The 21229-nt window shown below is 41.7% G+C and overlaps 1 protein-coding gene across 5 annotated transcripts in view; it reads left to right on the top strand.

The window, feature by feature from the left end:
• MICAL2 (microtubule associated monooxygenase, calponin and LIM domain containing 2) overlaps positions 1-21229 on the top strand; it is a 212745-nt gene that overhangs the window by 168409 nt on the left and 23107 nt on the right. For all 5 annotated transcript variants that reach the window (XM_045065814.1, XM_045065812.1, XM_045065813.1 and 2 more), the window contains 3 exons: positions 11505-11620; positions 16206-16298; positions 19272-19365. In XM_045065814.1, the coding sequence (XP_044921749.1) occupies positions 11505-11620; positions 16206-16298; positions 19272-19365 (303 nt within the window). The remainder of the gene's footprint in view (positions 1-11504; positions 11621-16205; positions 16299-19271; positions 19366-21229) is intronic.

Below are 21229 nucleotides of genomic sequence, written 5' to 3'. Positions count from 1 at the left end.
TCCTTGGTTTGGAACAGAAGGAGAAGGTAGAGAATGGAAGTAGGTTAAGGCTGACCAACTCTGGAAATAGTGTCTGGGCCCATTTCATGGAAGAGCTTTGTGTTTCTTGCAGATGTTCTTAGATCAGTATCCTAAGAGATCTGACCTACCCTATCAGATTAGGTGCATTAGTTTCCTTTTATTTCCCTGTCCCTGCCCAGCCCACCCACCAATCTCTCTCTCTCTCTCTCTCTCACTCTCTCTCTCTCACACACACACACACACACACTGACATTGCTATCTCCACATGTAACATGTGGGTATACTCTCAAGCAATGGAGAGAGAAAAACAGAATTTTTTTTTTAAAGATCTTATTTATTTATTTGGCAGACAGAGATCACTAGCAGGCAGAGAGACAGGCAGAGAGAGAGGGAAAAGCAGGCTCCCCACCGAGCAGAGAGCCCGACGCGGGGCTCGATCCCAGGACTCCGGGATCACGACCCGAGCTGAAAGCAGAGGTTTCAACCCCCTGAGCCACCCAGGCGCCCGAAAAACAGCGTTTTAATTGAAAATGAGAAACTTTCAAAACATATTTGAATGGAAATACCTCTAATTTATGTTCACTTGAATAAATCGGCTGAAATTTAATTTTTATTATTTTTACAACAAAACTTTCTGGGTAAATTAACAGTATATATAAACTTCTCTTTATTTATTTTTTTTAAAGATTTTATTCATTTGACAGACAGAGATCACAAGTAGGCAGAGAAGCAGGCAGAGAGAGGAGGCTCTCTCTCGCTGAGCAGAGAGCCCGACTCGGGGCTCCATCCCCAGACCCTGGGATCATGACCTGAGCCAAAGGCAGAGGCTTTAACCCACTGAGCCACTCAGGCGCCCCATAAACTTCTCTTTAAATTACTTAGGGGCATCAAGTGCTTACCAGTGCCAATTTTATACAAATTTAATAGAGATTATCATTCTTGTATATCATTAAACAAGGCACCCTGACAATGTCTTTTTAAATTTTTGCATCAAGTCCTTATTGTAGTATAAAACATATACAGCAAATACACAAACCTTAAGTACACAACTGATGAATTTTTGTAAAGTGCACATTTGTACTACTACATCTGAGATCAAGATATAGAAAATCACCAGCACTCAGTGTTATGTCCCAATGTTGGGTCCCCCAGTAATGGGTCCATAATTAAAAGAGCGAGACTGATACAAAGCAAAGATCAAGAAAAGCTTTATTTTGACTGGCTGGGGCCACGCCTCTTACAGAGAGCACGACCCCCTCCCTGCCTCACAGACTAACTTTTATAGAGCAAAGGCCATGTGGTTGAGCCTCGCCACACACTGGTGGCTAATGAGATTGTAACACACAGAGAAAGCTGCCCAGTCACACATGGGTGTCCAATTGAACTACAATTCACTCCATAGTAGACATTTGAACTAGCCTATCACCTTGGTGAGAATTGGTGCCCAAAAGGCGGGGCCCACACTCCTTGGTAGCTAGGGAGACAGTATGCGCGCTTTACTGATTGGCTGTCTCCACCTGACCTGATTCATCCCTGCATTGGGGCTGTTATCTCTACCTGACCTGGCCCAGCCTTGTATTTGGGCTTTGTTACCTGGGACTGGTTTCCATACTTGCGTTTAAATAAGTTGGGAGAGGGGGGCAATTTAAGTTTTACTGCATAAACAACAAAATGGCTGTTCAACTGAGGTGGGGCCGCTCTGGCTAAAGAGGCCCTTACACTCAGAATTCTCCATCATTGCCTCTTCCGACATATATGTGACTCCCAACAAAAGTGCTTGCTTACCATCTCACTTCTATCATCTTGGATTACTTCAGCAGGTCTTTGACTGTACAAACATTGGATCGTTCAGTATTATGGTAGGCAGAATTCTGAGAGGACCTCATGCTTTCTGCCCTGTAGAATCTCCTGCCCTTGATTCTGGTGGGAACGTGAATATGATGGATCTCACTCCTGTGATTAGGTTACCAGATTTTGCAAATGTAATTAAGTTTTAAACCAATTGACTTTGAGCTAATCAAAAGGGAGATTATCCTGGGTAGGCCTAACTTAATTGGAGGAGCCCTTAATAAGAATGGGGTCCTTTCCTGAAACTCGCAGGGTGAGAAAGATAAGATCCCGCTCGCCTGAAAGAAGTAAACTGACATTAGGAGAGGCCCTACGTGGCAAGGAGGCCTCTGGGAGCTAAGACGACCTCCCTCGGGCAGCCAGCGAGAAAACGGCCCCCTCTCCTACAACCACCAAGAGCGGAATTCTGCCAACAACTGCATGAGCTGGAAGAGAACCCTGAGCTGCCCCTGAGACCCCGGCATGGCAGACACCTCCACTGCAGCTTTGTCAGACCCTGCACAGAGGACCCCGCTGAGCCCTGCCTACCTTCAACCGGTGTTGAAGCTGAGCCTATTGCTTCTGCAACAACAGAACGTGCACGTCTATACAGTGTCTGGCTTATTGGGGTGGGGGCAGGGATACACGCTGTCACGAGCCGCAGCGGTTCCTTCTTTGCCTCGCTGCCTTTTACTCCCTTGTGCGAGTATGCCACAACTTGTCATCTGATGCTGGGCACTTAGGGGTTTTCTGTTGCTTTCTAGGGTGAATAATGCTTCTGAGCCTTTGGAGACCCATTGTTTCGGTTGGCTATTGTCAAAGATAAAGCCAGATGCTATGAAAAGTGTTAAGGATGGTTCCTAATAATAGAGTATTGCAACAGAAGAGAGAGAGTCCTATTGAACTGAACTCCCCTTTGATTTCCACAGAGGTGGCTGCGGGCTTCACAGGGTGATTGAGGGACAAGGAAGGGCTGAACAGAGGCTCAGTAGCGTCAAGGCAGTGAAAAATGACAAAGGCCCTGTGGGCATCAGTGCTGATTAGGCCAGCCACGTGTGTTAGCCGGAGACTGTTGAAGTTTGGATTCTGTCTTCACGTAAAGACAGGGAGACAAAGGTCCCATCCTTCCCGATGACTGCATTTCAAAGGACTGGCTTTCAGGTGCTTGAGAAAGACATCCTTGAGTTGTAGGAGATACATACACATCTCAAAGGGACAGAGGAAGGATTCTCATTTAAAAACCCTTTTTAGCAACTTCTCTAAAAAAGGGTAGTCAACCACCTATCAGCAGGTGTGGGCTAGAACAAACACTGAATTCTTGTTAGCCTTTGAGTTTTCTCAGGAAGGTACTTTTTCTTTCTATTTCCTTCCATGTAGGAGGAAGTGGGTGGGCTAAATTGTTTATGCCGAGAGTCTGCAGTGTTTCTAGGCCAAGGTTGAGGCCCAGCTAAGAAGACGGTTCAGAAGAGCTTGCCTAGACTTTGTTCAAAGACAGAATCTGTCAGTATATGCCAGGGAGTGGACTTGTTAGGTCGTGGGGTAGGCCTGTACGTGGTTGGCTTTAATAGGTACTGTCCCCCATTTTCAAAAGTGCTTGTACCGGTGAGTATAGACTCCGGCAGAAAATGAGAACTCCCCTTGATCTCCATCTTTGTAATGCTTGACAGTCTCAGTTTTGTTTTGTGCTTGGATGCCACCATTTTTATTGTGGTATCTCATTATTATTTTCATCGGCATTTACCTGCTAGTGATGTTACACTACTTTTCACATGCTTATTTAGATATTCTCTTGTGAGGTCTGTTGTCAAGTCTTTTTGCCCATACTTCTACTGTGTAGACAGCCCTTTCCTTATTGATTTGTAATCTGTGTAGATTCTGGACAAAAGTCTTCTCCGTCAGATATACGTATTATAAGTAACTCTCATTCTCAGGCTCACTTTTTCACTCTTTAAAGGTGAAATAATAATAAACTTCTATAAGTACACACATTACTTATTTAAATGCAGCCATAGTTATCAATAGTTTCCTTTATTGCTGCTTTTATATGCCAGTGATGAGCCCTTTCCCTACTCTGAAGTCATAAAGATGTTTTGTGTTACTTTCTAGAACTGTGCCATCCAATATGGTAGTCATGATTTCACACTTGGAATTTGGCTAGTATGAGTGAGGAGCTGAATTTTTAATTTAATGTTAAGAAATTTCTATTTAAATAGCAAATCAGTGGAAAATGTTCTATTAAACACAACTTTTTGCTTTTTGAATTACATTTGGCTTTAACCACTAAAAAAGTGTAACCTAAATAGGAATGTATAAAACATGTACCAGATTCTGAAGACTTAGTATGAATGAAATAATATAAAATATCTCAATAATTTGTATAGGACCACATGTTGAAACGATAATATTTTTGAAATTTGGGGCTACATAAAATATATGTTTAAGACTAATTGCATCTGTTTCTTTTTACACTCTTTAATGTGACTACTAGAAAATGTTAAGTTACATGTATGACTCATATTTCTATTGGACAACAGTTAAGGAAGTTTTATTATTTTACCTTTCACAGTTTAGTCTGCTAAATTTTTGTGTATTCTGTGAGGTAGAGGAAATGTTTGTTTATTTTTTTATGTTATCCACTTTATTCAGGAGCATTCATTAACAAGGCTGTCTTCCTCCACCCTACCCAAGTCATTGCTGTGATACTTTGTCATATATTAGGCAGGTCTGTTTTCAGACCTTCTATCCTTTTCCACTGACTGGTTTGTCCCTGTGCCTGAGTCACACTGTTTTCATTAAGTGGCTTTATAATAAATCTTCACAGCCTGGAATAGACCATCCACTTCGTTCTTCTTTAAGATTGTCATGCCTATTCTTGGCCTCCATGTGTCTTCCAGAATCAGTTAATCAATTTCCACAAAAATATTGTCTGAACATTTAATTGGGATTACATTGAATCTAGAGATAAATTTGGAGAGAATTAACAAATCCATGGACATGACGCCTCCCTGAGGTCTTCTTCAGTTTCTGTCCATGTTTTATGATTGTAGTGATCCCGCCCTATTTTCATTAGATATATTCTCTAGTATTTGACTTTTTGATGCGATTATAAATGATAGCCTTTAATTGATTAATTTATAGACTTTTTAAAAAAGATTTTATTTATTTATTTGACAGAGAGAGAGAGACAGCAAGAGCAGGAACACCAGCAGGGAGAGTGGGAGAGAGAGAAGCAATCTTCCCACTGAGCAGGAATGGGCTCAATCCCAGGACCCTGGGATCATGACCAGAGCCTAAGGCAGATGCTTAACAACTGAGCCACCCAGGTGTCCCAATTTATAGACATTTGATAACTTTAGAATAATGAGTCTTTTGATCTAAGAATGTACAATATTCTTAGTCTTCTATTTAGCCAGAGTTTCTAAAATTCTAGCTATAAATCCTTTACCAGATACTTTTTCGCAAATATTTTTCTCTTAGTTAGTGGATTGTCTTTTTATTTTCATCACATCTTCCAAAAGATCGAAGATTTTTTAGTTTGATGAAGTCAAATTTATTAATTTTTCTCTTTTGTAATTTGAGTTATATTTAAGAAATCTTTAAGACCAAAGTCACTAAGAATGTCTGCTGTGTTTTCTCCCAGAACTTTACAGTTTTTAGCTTTCAGGCTTAGATCTGTAATCCAATTCTAATTAACTTTTTATAGTGAATAAAAGTCAAGGTTTTTTGTTTTTGTTCTGGTTTTTGTTTATTTGTCTGTCTATAGATATCTAGTTGTCAGCACTACTTGTTAAAAAGACTATTCTTTCTCTATTGGGTTATTCTGACACCTTCACGATAATCAACTGACTAAATACATGTGATATGTCTCTGTGAATCTTCCCACTGCTCTATATGTTTATCCTTACACTAATAGCGTTCTACTCTTGCTCACTGTAGCATTAGAGCAGGTCTGGAAAACAGGTAGTGGAGTCCCCCAGTATTGTTCTAAAAAATTATTTTGGCTATTCTAGGTATTTTGTGTTTCTGTATTAATTTTAGAATGAGTTTATCAATGTCTATGGAGTAAACCTGCTAGAATTTTGATTGGGATTGTTTTTTTATTTCTAAGTCAATTGAGGAAGATTTGACAACTGCTGAGTCTTCCTGTTCGTGAAAATGGAACATCTCTCTAGCCAGGGTTTCTTTCATTTTTCTTAGGGAGTTTGTAGTGTGTAGATTCTGCATATATTTTATTAAATGTATCCCTGGAGTATTTCATTTTATTGTTGTTGCTCTTATAAATGGAATGGCTTTCTTCATTTTGATTTTCAGGTGCTCATTGTTGATATAAAGAAACACAGTTAACTTTTTATCATGTCCTTACTAAACTCACTTATTATTCTAAGAGCTTTTTTGTAGGATTTTCCAAATAAATAATCATGTTGTCTACAACTACAGTTTGACATTTCTCTTTTCAATTTGTATACCTTTTATTTAACTTTCTTGCCTTATTGCTCTGCCTACAACTTCCTATACAATGCTAAATAGAAATGTTAAGAATGTACATCATTGTCTTTTTCTCCCAATAACAGAGGGATTATATTTCACTGTTGAATATATTATTTGCCGTAAATTTTTAAGATAGGTACTCTCTATTATACTAAAGAAGATTCCTTCTATTCTTAGCTTACTCTGACTTTTTATCATGAGTAATAGTAAATTTTATCAAATGTTTTTTTAAAATCTATTGAGATAATCATTTTTTTTACTTTAATCAAAAATGTACTGAATTACACTGATTTTTTTAATAGAGATTTGAAAATGTTATGATATTATTGTGTTCTTGGAGTAAACCCAACTTGATCATCGTGTATCATCTTTTTATTTGTCACTATATTGGATTTGCTAGTTGTTTTTAGTAGTTCCGCAGCTATGTTTATGAGAGTTACTGGTCTGAAATTTTCCTTCTTGCAATATCTGTGTCAGGTTTTGGATTCGAACTTAAGCTAGCCTTGTAACACAAGTTAAGATGTGTTCCTTCTTTTCCTATTCTCTGGAAGAGGGTTTGTATGCTTATTTGTTTTAACACTGGTGTTATTTGGTTTTTAAACATTTGAACACAAACAAAGTCATCTAGCCTAGTATTTTCTTTGTAGGATGGTTTTTAATTGTGGACTTGGTTTCTTTAATAGATACGTAAGTATTCAGATTTTCTATTTCTTCTTATGTCAGTTCTGGTAAGTCATGTTTTTCAATGAATTTGTCCATTTTATCCAAATTTTCAAATTTAGATAGTTTGTATAATAGAGTCCTGAATACTTTTCATCCTCAATATTGGTGATTTGTGTTTTCTTTCTCTTTTTTCTTAATCATTCTTTTTAGAAGTCATCAATGTTATATATTTTGAAGAATCTTATTTTTGCTTTGTTAATTTTCCATTTTATTTCTGTTTTGTTTTTATCATTTCTCATAATCTGTTCCATCTTGATTATTTTCTTCCTTTTAGATTCTTAGGTTCATTGCTGGTTCTTTTTCTAGCTTTTTGAAATAGATCTTACGACATTGATTCTAAACTTCTCTTTTGCACAGTGTCTACACTGAAAGCTCTAAATTTCCCTCAAGTCACTACTTTGGCTACATTCTAGTTATGTTGTTATGACATATTCTTATCCCATCTGCTTCAATTTACTTTTATTGGTTTTCAGAAAAGTATTACATAATTTCTAACAATTTTCAGATTTTCTAGTTATATTTTATATTGTTGATTTTCAGCTTAATCTCACTATTGTCAGAAGACATACTTTGTATGACTTCAGTTGTTTCCTTATGGTTTGGCATAGCACCAATTTAGTAAATATTCAATGTGCTGCAGAAAAGGATGTATTTTCTCTGGTTGTTCTCAGCTTGTTGGCAGTCAAGGGACTTGGGAACTCTTCACTCAGAATGATAAGCATTTTAGGAGCTCTGTGTCAGGAACTGGAATCAAAGACCAAATATTGGTGGGAATGAGGGACAGAGAACAAATTATATATTTCTTATTATTTCACACTATCCTACATTAAATAGTTGATTATCTTTTAAAGAAGTTAAAAACCGAAAGGGAAATTATTTTATATTTACTCTTTCTAGAGCTCTTCATTCCATGTGTTATATTCCTTCTGCTTTAGAGCTTCTTTTGACATTTTTCTTATGTATGTCTGCTAACAACAAATTATCCTAAAGGCTTAATTATTTCCCCTCATTTTAAATGAATTATTCACTGGACATAGAATTATAATCTGACAGACTTTTCTTTTAGCATTTTAATGATGTTTCATGATTCCTTGGCTTATTTAGGTTCTGATGAGATGTCCATGCACATTCTTATCTTTGTTTCTCTGTATATAATATATTATTTTTCTTTGTCTGGTTTTAAGATTTTATTTCTCTGTCTGGTTTATTATCATGAGACTTGCTATGATTTTCCTTATGTTTACCCTGTTTGTGGTTTATTGAGCTTCTTGGAACTGTGAATTTACAATTTTCATTAAATTTGTGTGATTTTCAACAATATTACATCAATGACTTTTTCTATCTCGTGCTATCCTTCTGGCACTCCAATCTTATGTATTTTAGACCACCTCATGTTATCCCACAGATCACTGAAGTTCTGTTCAGTTTTTCAGTCTTTTTCCCCCTCTATATTTCATTTTGGATTATCTCTATTGCTGTTATTTAATTTCACGGCCTATTTTTCTCTCTAATGTTTAATCTACTATTAAGCTGACCCAGTGAAATTTTCATTTCAGATTTTGTATTTTTCATATTTTTTATGTTCCATTTGGTTCTTTTTCTGCATTTTTTTTACCTGCTCATTCTGTTCATACTGTCTTTTTACATTTTTGAGCATACTTCTAATAGTTATTTTCAAATCCTTGTCTGCTAATTTCATTATCTCTGAGTCTGCTTTTATTAACTGATTTTTCTCTTGATGATGAGTTCATTGTCCTGTTCTTTTACATATCTAGTAGTTGCTTTCTCGCTGCTAGGTTTTATGACTATTACATTGTAGGGTGTCTAGACTTTGTTTCTTCATTTAAAGAATGTTATATAAACAGTAAAAATGTTTGTCAGACAGTAGGGTAATTTGAAGATCAATTTGTTTCTTTCAAGATTGTTTTTAAACTTATTTGGGGCAGTTTATAATAACCTTTACCCTAGGGCTAATTTATCCTTATTAGTAAAGTATGACTCTTCTGTGGCCTCTATTCTAATGCCCACAAAGTTTGTTCTACCCTAGCTGGGTGGAACTTGAGGATTTCTCAATCCTCTAAAAAGCTTTAGAGGTTATTTAGCCTATAACTTCCCAACAGTAACAGGACTAGTGTCATGTAGTTACACTCTATGCATCTAAAGTTTACTATTAAGCAATAGACTCAAGGGGACTTCTGTGCTTATTCCTGTGCTTTTTCTGCATCGTTCTCTCCTCTACCCCCTCCCCCAACATTCCAGCTGCCTCCACTCACCCAAACCCTGACCTCTGTCTTTTCAACTCAGTGAACCTGAGAGAGGAAGCTAGTGTGATTGTAGGACTTCATTTGGTTCTCTTCTTACCTTTATCACAGTTCTGCACTGCCTGTTGTCTAATGTCTGGGAACAGATGCATGGTATATTTTGTCCTGATTTCTGGTGCTTTGTGGTGGGAGATCAATCCCAGAATCAGTCACTCCATCATAGCCAGAGTGAAACAATGCTGCCAAGTCTTTTTTAATTTTGCAACTGAAAAGTAAATTTCTGGAATCGATGGTTCTGTGATGGAAAAGAGTAAACGGGGGAGAGCTTCAGAGGTAACTATATATAATGTTGGTCAGAAGTTTAAGAAATGCAGTATATTTGGAAATATTTTCTTCTCGATTTCAAAATAAGATTCAGTGGGACTATATTCATTTTTGGAAGTTTCTGCTTTAGGTCACTACACTTCTCTGTACAATGGAGGCTAATTAGGCAGTGTTGCTAATATTACAGTATTGTTGATTTGGGTCAATGGGAACAATGAGGCAGTTGCTGCTGCTACTGTTGACGATGACAAGATTTATTTACCTATCTTCAATGAACCTGGCACTGTGTTAGGCTCTTTCCATCGATCACCTTTATTCTTTTACTATAGTACTGCAAGTCAGAAGTTGTGAGCTCCAAAACTCAGGAAATTGAAGTTAGCTCCTCAAGCTCACACACTAAGAAGTGAACACTCTGTGACTACTTTACTCCATAGTAACCCAGTAGCTGGAGTTGGAGGACAATCTGAGCTCACCACCAGCGGTGCCCCTTCCACTACTATGCTGCCCTCTGATGCTCTCTTCACCTGAGCTTCCCCATCTGGCAAATTGTAGTGGAAAACAGTTAACTCCTTCCCTGGGGAGGCTGTGCTTGTATATAGATGTTTTGCATTATTTTGCTTTGAATAACAGCATATGTAAATGTGCTCCCAGAGGTTAAAATTACCCTTCTTTTTTAAAACTTGGCCTCTCCCACTGGGGTAAATAGTTGAAAATTATGGGGAGGAAAAGGCAGACTGGAGAGAATGTGAGTCACATGGAATTGCTTCTCCTTCTCCCTCTCCGCCCAGCACGTATTTCTATTCGGATATAAGCTGTCATGGCAGAGTGAAGATTTGTACATTTCCTTTCGTGGCTTCCTCAAGCATTGTGACAGTCAGTATCCAGCGCAGGTTCATTGAAACATCATTCATTAACTCCGCATCAGGAGGATGTCCAGGGACAGATGTCTTTGCTGAAAAGAATAAAAGCCTCCTGTGGCACCTGGAGGACTTTACCACACACGGTCTCCAGCCAGATCACAAAGAGATTCTAGCGAACACGGGCCCTTTGCCGCCTCTAACCATCTACCTCTTGTTCTGAGGTTGGCCGAGCTCCTGGACTCCAGCTCTCCCCTGGGTCCTGCATTGTCGAGCCCTCCCTATCTTCAACTGCCTTTCCTGGCATTTGAATCATCACTTCGATGATGTGATAATATCTGCAAGTTGGGAAAATAAAAGTGGCATTTGTTTAGCCATAATTAATGAAATATTTATGTTGCATGAGACTATGTGATAAAACCTCAGGCTTAGCGTCCTTTTGCTTCTGATTACATTTGGGATTTTTTTTTTCTATGACCAGACATTCTGACGCCAGCTCTTTTACACTGAGCAGATGTCATGTAGTAAAAATGGGTGCCAGATGCTGTGAGCCACAGAAGGGCGATTTGTTTAAGAGCTGGCTTGGACTTTTTTGCATTCAATTACTCTGCAGAACGAACCTTACCCGAGCATTTAGGTAACTCAGCTAACTTCAGACAAGCGTTTTAATAATAGATTTCATCGCCGAATGTGTTCTAAGCAACACACCATATAAATGGTGTTTAAGGAATTAATTGATTTCTGCATAATACCTTTTTTTTTTTTTTTTAATATGAAAGGAGAGCTGCAAAGCTCTTGGCAGGGACCCAGAAATGTAATTAGCATGGAGGGCCAAATTTTCAGTTGCCCTCAGGTACTGCCTCCTCCTGCTCATGGCAGGTGCAGTGAGGGAAGAGCAGGGAGGAAGGGAATGATGGTAAGAAGGCAGAGGGAGAAGGAGCTTTGGGGCACACGGTAGGAAAAGAAGTTGGGATTTCAGTGAGCTCTTCTCTTCCCATTTCAGGTTCCAAACACATACCTAGCCGAGGGCAGGTGACAGGGGCTGCCTCTTCTACTTCCTCCAGCAACTCCTCCTCTGCAGATGAAGGATTTCATCCCCAGCCTTCCTTGCGGTCAAAGGTAACAACACCTGGCCAACCAAAGAAGGCCTTGGCTTGTGGGGTTCATTTACCCTCCAGGTTTCAGACCCGCGGTGGACTCCAGCTGCAGTGGTTTCATTAGGATCACGTTTCATTGCATCTGACAACAACCGCTTTTCACCTGGAACACCAAGAATGATTTTTTTTTTTTTAACTTTTAGAAGCTTGCCTTTCTCAAAAACTTCAACCGGCAGAAAGAAAAAACAACAACAAACCAGACATATTTACTTAAAATCATTTGGTGACTGCAGCTCTTAAAGTGGGTTTAATATGTGGTCCAACAAGCAAACCATCGAAAAAAATTACAACAAGCAGATGCATATTTCCCGGGGGGAAACACAGCTTCATTTAAGAAGCACTAGAGGCAGATTGCATGGAAAATGTTATGTTTATTCTAATCAGAACTATGAAATGAACCATGCAGTTGCATCCAGACGTGGGTACTCCAAGAGTCCCCGCTGTGGAAAGGAAGGGTCTAGCTGCGTGCTGGCTAGGGAGATGGCTGTCCTCTTAGCTTCATGACCGTATTTCTGGAAAACACTTTAAGCAACTTCCATACCCACAGATTTTAAAAACATAAACATTGTTATATGTCTTTAAAGGCATCTTTGTGTCACAGACATGAAGACACATCCCATGACCAAACCTCACTGTTGTTTTCTTGGTCCACTGGGGCCAGGGCATTTTCACTGGGACTGAGGGATGAATGGTTGGACCTAAAATGCTTCCCAGGAGAACAGAGGAGCAGTTCACTGTGCTAACAGTGTTTATTTTTTGGAGCAGTGAGGATCTGAGGAGAAGGGGGGAGAACCAAATTTATTTACTTAGACTCAACTTTTCCATATCTGGCATTAGGAACTTCTGGCGTCATCTCAAGTCACTCAGGGGTTCCAGCTCCCCACGACCCAGCTTAGAGCAAGTCAGGAGGGGGCTGGGACATGGCATGAGAGAGAGAGAGAGAGAGACAGTGTGTGTGTGTGTGTGTGTGTGTGTGTGTGCACGCACATGTGTCTGTGTGTGTGGTGGGGGAGAGGGAGGGACAGGGTAAGAGGGAGGGAGGAAGGGAATGCAAATGAAAAAGAATATATATGCATTTTTCATTTCTAACCATGGACACCTCTGATTAGTCCAGTACTCAACACAAATGAATTTGGTGTGTTATGTTGATTTCCTGGGGTTTCTTTCCTGTCCCTCTCATCCCTTTCAGTGACCTTGAGTTCAGTCGGTATTCAAATGAATACATGCATTCATCAGTCATGCTAACAGCCATTCCAACACTCGAGAAGAAGAGAATGGAATAGCCCAAACACATCAAATAGCAAGACTGTGAGATCTAGGGCAAGCCTTGCAAGTAGCTCCTTGTCCTCCTGCTGGCCCAGAACAGAGCCTGTCAACACTTAAACTTGCAGCGTGGAAAAGCTTGCCTGCTTCACCTGGCGTCTGACCACTCTTACAGGAAGGGAAGCTGGCCAAAAGTTATTTCTTTACTACTTCCCAAGGGCCCACCCTGAAGGAACAGGGGTTTTCTCCTCTCTTTACAGGTGTGTCTCCAGCCCCTTGGCACAGAGCTCAAATGAACCTTTGCGCAGGAAACTGGAGACAGGATGTGAACACTCCACCCCTTCCCTTCGCTTTGGTCCTCCCCACCCTCTCCCCTCCCAAAGCCAGGCCTGGACCTGGGAAACTGGAGCAGGCACTCGTCCTGGGTCCTGCCAGATCTCTCCCTTTCTCTGTCCTTTGTCTCTTCCTTTGTCGCCCCGAGCCTCTCTCCTTGCCTCTCTCTGCTGTCATTGCCACTCATGAGGATGTGAGGACCGTGCCCAGCTCATCATAAGTCTAGATGAGCATTTGTGAACAAATCGTCCTTCTTTTCTATGTCAACATATTTTAATAAAAGGCAATAGTGGCTTTCTTTCCTTTTCTAGGTTCTGGTTTGCTAACTCTTGATAGAGCAGGAAACGTTTGGCAGTTCTGCTGCTTGAAGTGTTAACATCAAGCAAGTATGATGCTGTCAAGCCACCCCCCTTGAAATTATATTAAATGGTCTTAATTTAAGAGGAAACCTTGACATTTCTATAAGGCAGTGTCCTTGATGTGCCTGCACAGTATTTGGCCTAGGAAAGGCCGTATAGACTAGCTGAAAATGTGGTTGCCGGTTTCAGGCTACCTGGGCTTAACTCCTGGCCAATGACTAATTGTGCCATCTTGGGCAAGTTATTTTGGTCCAAGATTTGATTGCCTTATATTATTAATATAAGTTGAGGGATATATGAGCTAATACATGTGAAATAATCTGTGTAATATCTTCCATGTAGCACTCACGACGTGCAGGGATTTATTATATAAATTAATATAATGGAAGCTCAAGAGATATTTGTGATGGAGTTAGGCAGTCTTTGGGCAACAACCACCAGGATTTCCACCATGCCCCTCTGCCTTAACCTTTCCAGAAAGCTCCTGGCTGTCTAATGGTGGGGTTCCATTCCTGCCCCCCCAAATGTCCCAGATCCTCTGTTCAGGGTGTTTGACAGTCAATCTAGAAGTTAGCTCCTAGAAATGAAGATGATATGATATGGAATAAGTTTCAGTTCTGAGAGCTAGAATTTCCTTTCAAGGATGAAAAAGGTCTTTGGGATTCTAGATCCTAAGGAAAATTCTAGAAAAATGAAATTTCATCAAGATAAACCTTTTCACTGACGATCTGTAGATACTCTGAGGCCTCAGAGTTGGCTGATTGCTGAGGTACATGATAGTCTCCCCAACCATATCCACGGAATGGGTGACTAAATGACCAGGATCTGCGGGGCCCTGCAGCCCGAATGTGCTTTTCAGGCATAATCTCTGATCTCCATCGTGGACCTGGATTCCTCTGGCAGTATCTGGAATACGCCTGTTAGGTCATTCTGCCCTTGTGGGTTTATACTCCCTTTAATGGGCAAACATCCAGTTCAATCACAGATACTGAATGCCCAGGCACCAGGCTAGCCGTAACAAAATTTTAATTTCATATCTATTTCTGCCAGCATTAAAAAGAAATCTCTAGCATGCTCTAATCTTTATCTAATATGTTATCTAATATTATCTAATTATTATCTAATAATAATATAATTTTACATATCTAATATGTAGAAAGTGGATGAGTATGCTCCAAGAAGACAAACTGATAGTAAAACTAGCCTAAATTTAACATTTACTTTGTATACATAGGAGATCTATATATATAGATATGTATATCTATATATATATATATATGTATGTGGGTGTATATCATATATATGCACACGTATATGAAAAATAATTGATTTTAGGACATTATAATCATGCTAATTTATAATACGATGATCTAATAATCATGTCACTAATAATAATCATGATAAAAACTAATAAAAATCATGATATTTATGTATTTATCCCCTATCCTTTTCAAGTATTCTATGAAGGGAATGACCCACATTCTCTCAGTTAATTCTTATAACATCCCTACAAGATAGGCATTCAATCATTTTCATTGCTCTGAAGTTCAGAAAGTTGTGTGGCAGGCTGAAACTCACACAACTTGGCTGAGATTTGATGTCAGCTTTGCAAGGCGCCAGGGCCCAGTGCTCCACCAGTATTTTCTGCTCTCTTTGCAACCAGAAGTGTCTCCTCTGCTTTCCAATATGTGGGTCTGGCCATACCATTTCTTCTTTCTCTGGTTTTCCAAACCTGGAAGTGACATTACCAAGATCCACATCTATTTTCAATATTCTATTCTATTTTCTATTTCACATTCTGTTTTCAATTTCTATCTATTTTCTATTTCAAATAGATTTTGAGTGTTCTGGATTTATAAGCACAGGCATACACAAAATCCAGTGACATCAATGACATATTTGCACAAGCAAAATAAAGTAGGAAAGGGAGCAATCTTATGGCTACTTTAAGCCAAGAAACATTTATCTTAGAAATATTTAGACATATTCCTCTATTCCCAGATTTAATTAAGCAATATAGACCTAACCTGAGGATTGTTTAAAGTTGTTAAATGGTTTTCATGTTTGTGTGTGTGTGTGTGTGTGGGTGTTTATGTTTGAGTGTGTCTGTGTTTTCCTCTCAGGCTCATTCTTCTTGGTCCTTATGGTAACACCTGTGTAGAATATAATTTTTGTGTTATTCCTTTCCTCAACTGAACCAAGTCAATTCTCTATAAAGCCCTTCTACGTATCTACATAGACACCATTCCCAACCCCAAACATACACACCAGTTTCCCAATCGAGCATCTACAAGCCACATGTGGCCATTTAAATTTATCCTTGAATGCATGCAAGTGAAATTAAGTTTAAAATTCAGTTTCTTATTTATGCTAGCTCATTTCAAATGTCCAGTAGCCACATGTGGCTAGGGACTTGCATATTTTAGCACAGATTCAGAAATTTCCATCATCACCAGACATTGTATGGCACATCATCGTTCTAGAAGTTAAGCAGTAGCTTGGCTGGAGCAAATAGAAGCCTGTGTCATTATTTGGCAGATTTTAACCCCATTTCTCTCACATCCATTTTTTCTTCTCTGTTGGTGTTTGTAGGAAAGGAAGACGCTCAGAAGAAGGAGGAAGCTGGAGAGAGCAACAAAACAATTGGTTAAGCAAGAAGAATTGAAAAGACTTCATAAAGCTCAGGTCAGAAAACAAACTTGACTTGGGTGATTGAGCCTGGGGTCAGGGACCTGGCAAATGGCTTGGAAAGCCCCTTGGAAGTCTCTGTTGTACTGGGGGAGATAGGCTGGGGGGGAAGTTCAGCCTCTCTTCTCTGAATGACCAGATTCGTGGGTATCCTAAAGGTCCTGACTCAGTCCCTGGTGGGACCCTGGGGCCTGAGGAGCCCAGGTGTAGAGCTGGCCCACTCCCAATTGCCTTTCCATTGAAAATGTGTGTCGTACAAAGTGAGCCTGGAATGACAGCCAACACAGGGCCGTGGGAACCATCCCAAGCCCTGACTGCCACAGTGGCAGTGGACTTGGTCTTGTCCTCCACGAGGATACAACTTTCCCCTGACTTCCTGCCAGTGTCCCTGCTGAACTGACAGCTATTAGGAGCCCTCTCTATTCCAGGGTTCGTCACAAACCCAGGCATCTAGCAGTTCAATATACAGATTCCCGTCTTGGTTGTTAGCACTAGCATTTCTGCCCCAGTGGGTCTGCCCTCATCTGTCACAAACAGGCAAAGGAAACAGAAAGTCAAAGGAAACATAAGCAGACTTAGCCCTGACAAACAGCAAGGTTTTAGGACAGAAGGACTTAGAGTGACCTCTCATATTCACTCAGTGTTCCTTACGATTCCTTCCTGCAGTTGCCCCCTTTATTTGGCTATGTAGTTCCATTGAGGAAGGAAGCCTCTTAACCCAGCCTCCTTTACCCTTCACAGTGACTGACAAGGGAGCCACCCCTTTCACCCAACAGACAGGGAAAATCCCCAGAAAGTCCCCTTGTCCCCTCTCAACTTCTGAAACAGCTTTCCTTGAAACATTGTAACACGGCCTTGTGAGAAGGAGCTGTCTTCATGCTGTGGCTTGGCAGACTGGCGCTCCGGCTCCTTACCTGCTCCCTCCGGACCGCAGGTGGTGAGGAGAACCACCACAGCCTTTGGGAGCCTCAACTGCTAGTGCTCACAGCAGCCCCTTCTAGTCTTCAAGATTTTCATCCTTGGCTTCCAAAGAACAGCCGCTCTATTAGTCTGCTCAGCTGCCGTAACAAGAGAGCACAGAATATGTGGCTTAAACAACAGGAATTTGTTTCTCATAGTTCTGGAGGCTGGAAACCCAAGATCAAAGTGCCTTCAGGACTGGGCTCTGGTGAAGCCTCTCTTCCTGGCCTGTAGACACTGCCTTCTTTCTGGGCCCAGCTGGAGAGAGAGATGTCTCTCATGTCACTTCAACTTCCCATCAGGTCTCCAGTCCTGTGGCATTGGGGGCCCGCCCCAATGATCTTGCGTAACCTTAATTACTTCCTTAAAAGCCCTGTCTCCAAATACAGTCACACTGGGGGGTTAGGGCTTCACTATATGATTGGGGGGGAGGGGCACAAAACAGTTCAGTCTGTAATCACCATATAGCCATAAATGCATGATAGTCGGTCATAAAGTCATTTAAGTGTTTCCCTTCCAAGAGTGATTCTATGTCATCCCATCAAGGGTTGGATTCATAACAACAGAATTGTCTTTAAAAGAAAGACAGAGGGCACGAAAATATGGTGGTGTTATACAGAATTCCCATCGATTTCAGATTTTACATTAAACCCTGGGATGTGAACCCCCTTAGCTGGGAGGAGGAGAGCCAGGGGGCCCCTCAGGCCTGACCCCCCACTTGCTTGTCTTTATGGGGTTGGAGGTACTTCGGTGACTGTCCTCCGAATCCAGGGGAGACCGAGAAGATGTGCAGTTGAGGAGGAGAGGGGGTGGGACAGCTGCCGGGAGGTGAAGGAGGGAGAGCACATTCTACCTGCCCAGACAGCTGCCGGCTCCTTCTGTGTCCCTGTTCGGCCAGGTGCGAAGTCTGTTGTGCCATGAGATCTGCCTTCTGGCAGCATGTTGTTTGAAACTGGAGGAAACTGATGGGGCACAGAATGTACATGGGAAAGTCTTTCCCCTCATTTTCCTTCCTAACACCGACAAGAGAGAACTAGCCGGTAGGGAAACTGGGAACGTAAATGCAAACCCAAGTTTGACTGGTACCAACAGTGAGTCTACGGAGGGTGTGAGGTTGTCCCTCACTGGGTCTTGTGTTCATCATCTGCTACTAACAGCCGCTGCACACTTGTCCATTAAGAGGCCCCTGGGTGTCAGCCCCCTGGTACAGTGAAAGAAGAGGGACCATCTATAGCTGAGGACGGGAGCTGGACACGCCGAGCAAGGTGCACCAAGCCTGGGAGTTGGCCTGGGGTCTCCTGCTCCAGACCAGATTCTCAGGAGGTATCTGCTGGCTCTTCTTGGCAGAATGGAATGTGACCATGCTCCGTGTTTACCCCCAGAACCGCGTCCTCTGAGTAGTTGCTGCCTGTCTGCATATGCTTTGTCCATTGCCAGAGGCAAAGGTGCGGAAGAGTCTGGGAGCCATGAGGACCACCCACCTAGTCCAGGATCCTCTGCCTAAGGGGACATCTGTGTGGTTGGCCTAGTCAAGGATGACCGTTCTCACGTCTCCATGGGGGCAGATGGAGCTTTTAGACAGACTCCTTGCTTTATGTCGTCACACTATAGAAGGGAGACATCAAGATCTTGTTATTTGAGGGGACACCTGGGTGGCTCAGTGGGTTAAAACCTCTGCCTTTGGTTCAGGTCATGATCCCAGGGTCCTGGGATCAAGCCCCACTTCGGGCTCTTTGCTCACCAGGGAGCCTGCTTCCCCATCTCTCTCTCTGCCTGCCTCTCTGCCTACTTGGGATCTCTGTCCATCAAATAAATAAATAGAATCTTAAAAAAAAAAAAAAAAAAAGGATCTCGTTATTTGGGAATTCAGAGGTCCTTACCCAAGGAGGGACATCATAAGAACAGGGCCTCTTTTTCTTAAAAAGTAAGTAGCAGGCTGAGCGCCCCCACCCCCTGCCACGTGACTGCACCTTCAGAGTCCCTGTGTGACACACAATCCTGGCTTTGCAGGCCATCCAGAGGCAGCTGGAGGAAGTCGAGGAGCGCCAGAGGGCTTCAGAGATCCAAGGCGTGAGGCTGGAGAAGGCGCTGAGAGGGGAAGCAGGTAGGCAGCCCTGGAGAGGTGGGTGTGGGCCCATGTCCGTGGTCTGAGAATAGTGCTGGTCTAGCCATGCCGTCACCCAATGGAACCATTAATGCAGACATGCATCACTGGTTTCCAATATCAAACTGACAGTCCCAGTGGAAATTCCTAGGGTCCTGGCCAACCTGTGGGCCTTGTACCTGGGTTTCCAGCCTGACCATCTAATCTCTATGTGAATGTTCTTTGCAATCCAGGGGTGATGAGAAATTCAGAAGAACCACTGGGGTGTTCAGACAACATTGGAAGTGAATCAGAACCCAGACTTGGACTCAAAGTCCTCATTTCTTCCTTTTCTAGCCATGTCCATTGGACCAGTTGCATCCTAAACCTTTACAAACTTTCATTTTCTCCTCTAAAATGGGGATATTTGTGGTTTCCTTTAGAACTTATATAAGGTTTAAAGAAGATGTTATATATCTATATCTATATCTATATAAAATAAAGAAAATGAATTAGTGTCTTGTCTGGTACAAGAAATGGTAAGTGTTCCACCAATAGCTTCAGACTCTTGGATCCAAACAGAATTCCTCTGGTGAAGACCTACGATGTGGGAGACATGAAGACAATGGGTCTATAAGGATGAGCACAGCCCAGTTTCTGCCTTTGAGAGGTCCATGGTCCACTGAAGGATATGGACATGTACATAAACAGACTGTACCACAGAAGGACAGGGGTAGGGATAGGAACAGCATTCGGGGAGGGGGACATGGGAACATAGTCATGAGTTTCCTCACTGAACTTGGGGAGAAGGGTGCTCTGGCTAAGCACCTGGAAGGGGTGATCCATGGCGATGGAAACCACAGGAAGGATAGGAATTCACCTCTTCACTAGGAGGTGAGGAGATTGTTCTGGAAGAGGGAATGGCACTGGCAAAGTCCAGATGGGAAAAGACGTGAAGTGCCTCAGTGAACAAGGAGCCTGCCAAGGATTCTGAGGTGAGGGATGACTTAAAGAAGCCTACATTTTGGGAAACTGCCCCAGCACTAGTTCACATCTAGTGAATTGGAGTGACGCTTACAGTTAGTGGGGGTGGAGTGGCATTGTCTCTTTAGTTTTCGAATGTGATGTCTTTAGCCTTCTGTGTTTTGGATATCACATGTGAAAAACCAGACCCTGAAAATATCTCCATGTGCTATTGTGTAAGCAACATGGTACTTGTTCAACAACGTAGCGGAAGGTTGGGATTTCAGTTCTCTTAAAAGTTCAGTTATTTGAGAGTGATGGCACCAATAGGGGCAGACCTGGATTTTGTGAGGCCTGAAATTTGTACAAAGTCCCATGGGCAAAATTGGGAGGGTTGCTCCCGGAGCCTTGTGAGGTCTCAACCGAGTGAGGGGCCCCGCGGTGTGGGCTTCTGTAGCTGCATGGTTCGCTGGTTTCTGAGTGGCAGGGACATGCTGGGGTCTGACTTTCTCCCTCTGAGCCACGGTTCTGGTTTGTAAGGTGGGAGTGATCCGCATACCTATGTCTTTGATTTGTGGTAAGGATTGGCTAAAATGGTTTATGTGGAAGTCCTAGCATAGCCTCTGGCATGGGATAGATGATTAGTATTTCTTTCTTTCTTTTAAGATTCTATTTATTTATTTGAGAGAGAGAATGAGAGCACGAGTGAGGGAGGAACAGAAGGAGAAGCAGACTCCCCACAGAGCCCAATGAGGGACTCGATCCCAGGACCCTGACATCATGACCTGAGCTGAAGGCAGACACTTAGCCACCCAGGCGCCTCTGTTCCTTTTCTTACTAAAATACACTGTGCATTTCCTGGCAAAGATAACCCAAATCCACCTATCAGGAGTAGACTTCATGACAAAAATAATAACTGTTT

Source organism: Mustela putorius, unplaced genomic scaffold, assembly GCF_011764305.1.
Source record: "Mustela putorius furo isolate JIRA1106 unplaced genomic scaffold, ASM1176430v1.1 tig00003859_pilon_pilon_pilon, whole genome shotgun sequence".
Taxonomy (NCBI): domain Eukaryota; kingdom Metazoa; phylum Chordata; class Mammalia; order Carnivora; family Mustelidae; genus Mustela; species Mustela putorius.
This window is presented reverse-complemented; position numbering and strand designations above follow the sequence as displayed.